This window comes from Phalaenopsis equestris, unplaced genomic scaffold (assembly GCF_001263595.1).
Source record: "Phalaenopsis equestris unplaced genomic scaffold, ASM126359v1 Scaffold000006, whole genome shotgun sequence".
NCBI classification, from domain to species: domain Eukaryota; kingdom Viridiplantae; phylum Streptophyta; class Magnoliopsida; order Asparagales; family Orchidaceae; genus Phalaenopsis; species Phalaenopsis equestris.
The window spans coordinates 2,276,615-2,283,380 of NW_018164448.1; the positions used below are offsets into that span (position 1 = coordinate 2,276,615).

At 33.9% G+C, this 6,766-nt stretch overlaps 1 protein-coding gene across 2 annotated transcripts in view; it reads left to right on the forward strand.

Annotated features, from left to right (window-relative positions):
• Nucleotides 1-4,470, forward strand: part of LOC110018206 (L-galactono-1,4-lactone dehydrogenase 2, mitochondrial) — a 31,570-nt gene extending 27,100 nt beyond the window's left edge. For both annotated transcript variants that reach the window (XM_020715451.1, XM_020715450.1), the window contains exon 6: nt 4,285-4,470. In XM_020715451.1, coding sequence (XP_020571110.1) covers nt 4,285-4,440 — 156 coding nt within the window. In that variant the 3' untranslated portion in view covers nt 4,441-4,470. The remainder of the gene's footprint in view (nt 1-4,284) is intronic.
• The last annotated feature ends 2,296 nt before the right edge of the window (nt 4,471-6,766 follow it).

Sequence of the window (6,766 nt, forward strand, 5' to 3'; positions counted from 1 at the left end):
TATGTCGCTCATCTCTTCCTTATAGGCACTTTGCACCTCTTGGAGCTTCCCCATAAAATCGTCCCGCCCACTTGGCACTTGGCTCATTAAGGTCTCTTCAAGTTGGAGCATCTTACCTCTGATTGTTGAATGGATGGTGATGTCCTCCTCCTCGAGTCCATCAACCCTTTGGCCAAGTTCCTCTACTTGGCCCTCCATGCCATTCATTGCCTCCTCCATCCGAGCAAGGCGTGAATCAAAGCTATGCATGATCTCCTTAGACCTTCCATGTGGCTTGGGTGCAACAGGGTCCCTTTGCTCCTGGCGACCTCGCCCTTGAGATGACTCCACATTAGTGGCTTCCGACTCCATCACGTGCTCCTTGACGCTTTTCGCCATTCCCTCGAACCCAAATCTCTGATACCAACTGTCACAGACTAACTTTCCTCAAGTCACCCGTGCGGCTTTAGCGCTCTTTCTTGGCACTAAATCGGCCTTACCCCTCACAACACTGGACTTATGAGCCCCAAACACTCTTAAGAAGAATAATAGAGAGAAAGGAATAATTAGCACTTGAATACTAGAATGCTTTGATTCAATGCTTGGGTAATTACAAATGAGGGGAGGAGCTCCTATTTATAGCCTCCTCCATGCCTTTGGCCTTTCATCTAGCCAATGTGGGACTATACAATATCCAAGAGAAGCTTCTAGATTACAATATAATATTCTATCTCTTAGACTATTCTTATGTACATAAATAACTCTAGAACATTCTAGGTTATTCTTAGATCCTCTTTAGAGCTTTCCTCTTGCTCTTTCCTAAATGTAGTAGAATCTTCTAGAGCCCCTTTGATGACTCCTTATATCCTGATCTTCTCTAGAATCTTCCATCTCGTGTTCGTCTTGATGACTTCTTGAATATGGCGGTGACAATTTGGTTGCGTACAAAATAAAACCAATATTTGAAATATGGAGATGAGGGGTGGGTAGGTGTAGGTGGTGATGGATGTAGCCATCAGTAGCAGTGGGAGTGGTGGCCAGCAAGCAGGGGTGGTAACTGGTGTACAGTGACAGGGCGGTGGGCGGTTGGGGGAGGGGGTAGTGTTACCCGGCAACGTGATGCTTGGTGATGGTGGATGGAGAAGCCGAGCTGATGAATTCAAAAATAACCCAAATTTGAGCAATTTAAAATTCACCAAGGGCTATTTGGTTTACTAAAAATGATGCAGTGTACTTAAAATGTGTTACATTTGAAATGTGCTGAATTTGTTTGGTTTGGTGTAAAATAAATTCAGGAGTTCATATTTTGATATTTGGTTTGAGAAAAAAAAATGAAATCAATATACATATGATTATTGGAGGACAAAAGAGCAGAGGGGACTAGTGGAGGGCTGGCGGCCGCAGCAAGCAAGAGGTGGCTGTGGGCGACCAAAGGGCGTAGGGGGCTAGTGGGTGGCAGCAGCAGCAGCGGGCGACAGTAGTGGCGGGCCATAGTTTACACTGTTTTTGAAAATAATCTAAATCTAAAGGATTCAGAATACGCCAGTTTTTAACTGCAACATGATTTTAAATTCACCAAAATTTAACATTGCATACTTTCTTCATCCACAACCCCTAATTTTTAAAAACTCTTCCATTTGTTTTATTCTACACTATGAATTCATCAAACTAAACAGCCCCTAAAATGTGAACTATGCATCTTCCAGCCAAATATCCAAAATTTTCAAAATCTCTGAATTTGTTTTTCATTGTATTTAAAAATTTTTCCAGCAAACAATCTGTAAATTATTTTTAGAATCTGCAATATAGTTTTGTCAATTTCTGCTTATTACTAGAATCCCTTTTGGTGATATTGTTAATTTCTAAGCCTGTATATGATGAAAATATATATCAGATTTGCTATATGTGCTGAATAATTAACCTTAAAAGAAATGTTGAATTGAAAAAGAAACTTAAATGTTGTGCATTATTAATTTGAAGTATAAAACAGTAATTTCTTATTGACCTGCTCATTTGACGGGGTATTTTGGCGCATGGATTTGTCTCTATTATTACTCTATTAAATTCCATCTTTTTATTTCGCTCACTTGTAGGCCTACATACTCGTTAACTTATGCCATTATAAGAAACTTAAATGTTGCGCATTATTAATTTGAAGTATAAAACAGTAATTTCTCATTGACCTGCTCATTTGACGCCGGGGGGAGTTTGGCTCATGGATTTGTCTCTATTATTAGTTTATTAAATTCCATTTTTTTATTTCGCTCACTTGTAGGCCTACATACTCGTTAACTTATGCCATTATTTTTATAGTTTTATTTTTTGTTGGAAGTTGGGTTTAAGACCTCGTTGTGATGCAAACATTACGAGCAGCTTTCTCTTCTTTGAGCTCTACTGCAAGATTCTGTAGTGCCTGGAATCTCTCTTATCTTCTAGCTTCTACAGCCTTTTGAAATCATCAGCTGCCCGCAACCCTTCTGGTTTTCCACGATCTCCATTGATATCTTCTTATTATTTTTAATTGCTGGGATATTTGTCTTTTGGCCGTATCTGGTGTGACCCAATTCTCTGTTCTATTTATGTGGATTTATTATGTGTCAACTGTTTCTGTACCAACGACTTCTCCGTTGTCTTTTCTCTTCCTATGACGGTCTTTATGACCTCAAGCTGAGTCTTTTTTCTAGTAGCTTATGTGAGTGATTTCTATAGAAAACTGACTCTTGCAATTTTTTTTGTGATGTTTTCTATTTGATCAAGGAGAATTTTCTCTTGACTTTGATATTATACTAAATTGATTCTGGCATGTTAGTGATTAAGTGATAAATTTGAAGAGTTTTGGAAAATGTTACTTCTTATACAATTTGTTGATGAATTTTTTTTATTTTCATGCTTTTATGTTTTGATATGAATTTAAGAATTTCATAATGTCTGGTTAACTGCCTTGATCCGGAATTTCAAATATGGAGACATTTGATATTTTGTGTTTGAATTCATTTCTGTCATATTTTCAATTTTAATTTTAGGTAGCAAATAAGTTTCTAAGACTGATAGTATATGTTGTGCAATTTTGCATGTTTGTTGCATGCTTTTTAACATTTCATATTAGATTTGCATTAGGAAATCTGGGCCTGTTTACATCTTACATTAAGATTTTGTATCGAGCTTAGTGTTGCATAACATATTTTAGAGATGCAGAGTATGATATCATGATTAATTGACTTAGCTACAAGTAGTTGCAATTTAAACTAAGTTTAATAATGTTGTTGACAAATTCAACATAATTATTATTGAGTCAAGAGTTTATTACTACATCTTTGATTTGAGGTATAATCCGATATCATTTCATATTGGATGATTAACTTAATAATTTTTTTTTATAAAGATACAATTCTAATTAAAAAAATAAATTTCTTCAAAATAGTGAGGCTTGCTCATAAATTTTACTTCTGTTGTTGCTAAATTATAATCTATAATTGCTAACATGAAATATATACTTCAAAAATAATAATTTTCTGGCTAATTCAAGAAATTCGAATAAGGTAAAATTTTTGTCCCATATATTTTATTTAAGGTAAAGCTGACGTGAGATCAATTGCCAGTATAAACCTATGGAGCAAGAGAGTTTTTTCACAATATAACTCCCTAAGTCTGGAACCAGAGACTAATACCTTGAAAATCAATGAGCATGCCACTTCATCTTAGGAAATATATTAAGCATGAAGTACAAAGAATAAATAAATAAATTACAAGCCTTTGTTTATCATAGAATAGATTTGTAAAAAGAAACTTCACTTTTTCAAATTTTTCATAAATTTCCTTCGAAGATTACTTAACATTTGATTAATTAAGAAACATCATCTACATTGAGCTTACTAAACATGAATTAGCATCATAGTAATGCATGATCAAATTTGTTCCTTTTAAAATAAATATTCTTGAAAGGATGAATTAGGTGTTAAAAAAGATTTAATTGCATTACAATTTTACATTTGGTTATGTTAAATATGAATATCCATCGTAGAGAACTCGAGAGATTTGACCATCTCTTGTAACCTCCAATTGGTTGTCACTCGTCTCTCTTTTACAAACTCCGGACCAAAATATGATGACTATAATCGGCTAATTCTTGCCTTTGTGAACGCAATTAGGGAATAATTGTTTAAGATTAATAATTTATGTCCTATAATGTATGTGTTTGTAGCATAATGTCATAATATGTGAACTATGAACCCATTAAACAAGAAAAAAATCACTTTTTTTTCTTTTATATTATAATGAAACTGATGGAAGCCAGCCTTACTGTAGGTTCCCAAGGACAAGGAGGAGCTTATTGATCTGCAAACAAGACTAAGAAAGCATTTTCCTGTTGATGCTTATAACAAAGCTCGCAAGGAGTTGGATCCCAAAGGAATTCTCTCCAACCGCATGCTTGACAAGCTTTTCCCATCCTCTCTTAGCTGAACTACCTTTATCTTTCCACCCCCCACCCCCCAAAAAAAGGAAGTTTTACATACATATCCCTAAATTCTTATGTATTTACATATCTGTCATTTAAACTTTAATTTTTCCATATACATGAAAAGGTGCATCTCACTTTTTAAAAAAGTGGTACTTTTGATGTGTATGGAAGATTTGGGTGGTATAATAAAAAAGTAAACTGTGTTAGATATGTAAATACATAGGAATTATGTGATATGTATGTAAATGCCCCAAAAAATCATTTTATTTTTATTGGATGGTAAGTTGTAATGCCAAACTAATTGTTTTATACTTTATTTAGCTTTAATAAAAGCTATGGCTGGTGCCGTATCAGTGTGGAGTTATTTTTATGTAAAGTTGCTCTAAGGAGATGATCTTTGTCACCTTGCTTAATGAAATGTACTTTACCTTGCAAAAAAAGAAAACGTTTGTCTGGGTTTTTCACTGCTTTATATTTGTGGGGTTTAAATGAGCCTGAGTTTGAACATGTTGGGTGCTTATTTGTGTTAGGCTCATTTGATATTTAGCTCGAGATTGAAATTATTGGTGAATGGTGCTTTCATATTTTGCTATTTGTTTAGGATTTTATATAAATTTACAAAATGAGAGGGTATCTTGTTTGGCTATTTGTTACTATTTTACTATTGCTTATATGTATATATTACTTTTTTAAATGAAATGGCTAAGTCTATTATATGAGCCCGAGACTTCAGTCATCCTTAATGTGTTTAACATTTTGATTACCACCTCCTTAAGGCTAACTGTGCCAAAGGGGATTCGAACCCCCTACTTAAGGGGTCTTATATCATGGATGCCAACCAACAGACTAGGGTGAGTCACATAGTTCTCATGTGTTGAATCCTCGTTTGTTCGTGAATCTCATCCCAATGGATAAACAAGAGAGTTCTAAATGTATTATTTCTTATTACCGTTCACCCTTTTCTCTCTTTCTCCTTTCTTATGTTTTATCTCTTGTGATGTGATCACTTTCAGGATGTTGAATTCACACATTTCAGTTGTTGAATCCTGATTTATGAGTCAATCAAATAACATAAAATGTTAGAAAGGAGATAAGTCATATATTTATATCTAATAACTAAATTTTTATAGCATTTTGATATTATAATTTTGGCGTTAAATTGTGTATTTTATTTTTAAAATTAAACAATAATATTTTGATGTGATATTAAAGATTTGTGTGTTGTGAATTTCAATATAAAATTTAAATCTTGAATATATAAATAAATAAATGTTGTGTGGGATGTGTGCTAATGCTCAGGACATTCAAAGTCAACAATCCATTCCCCTGAAAACTGGTAGCCTTATTAAAGCAATAGGCTGCCGACTTAAAACCACACGCTATTCACTATTCATGCCTATTATTCGCATTTTATGTATTTATTTAAACAGTCACATCAAAGAGAGTATTTTATTTATGAATTTTATTTTGCAAATTAATAAATTAAAAAAAAAAGTGGGCACATTAATTGAAAATAAAATAAAAAGTTAAAAATATGAGAATATTTTGTAAACAAAGTGAGTACTGATACCAAACTAAAAAAGAATTTGCATGACAACTGATCAAATTGTTCCTCATTACATTCTTATGTTGTAACATTATATTGCTAATCACTCATTGTTTTGTGGGATTGCAATGTCAAACTAAGCTTGAATCTTCCCATTCATTGAGCTTGTATAGTGTTAATCATAGTTGCCAACAATAATAGACATTCATATTATAAAGTATTTATGCATAGATAAAACCAATTATGATTTTACACCCACTCACTATTGATCTACAATTAAAAAATGAAGTACATAAGAAGAAGTAATAGTAATTAAGCCAGATCCACTAAAACATAGAGGTGATATATGTGTTCGTTTGTGATATATTGAGCACATCCTCTAACCCACAAACCTTCAAGAAAGCCAATCTATAGGCGAGCTCACTTCATGTTCTCTTCGCTAGCACTATACCCATGGTGCATGGCTTGAGGGTGTTAATTTCCCTAGCTCACTTATTTATTTTAGAACCACAACAACTAGCGATTTACTAAGAAAAACTAGAGAGTTCTGCGATGGCAACATCAATAAGCTTACCAACCAATCAGAAGTTGACCTAACCAACACCCCATCTATTCGCAAAATGACACATTGAGAGGCTACAAGATGCACTATACTACCACATAAGTTACGAGAAATATCATAACACACACATATTTAATAACGCCCACACATTTAGATATATCTGCTATCCAGTCATATACATGCTATATTTTTTGTTTATGTATTAGACCGAGACGCTCTT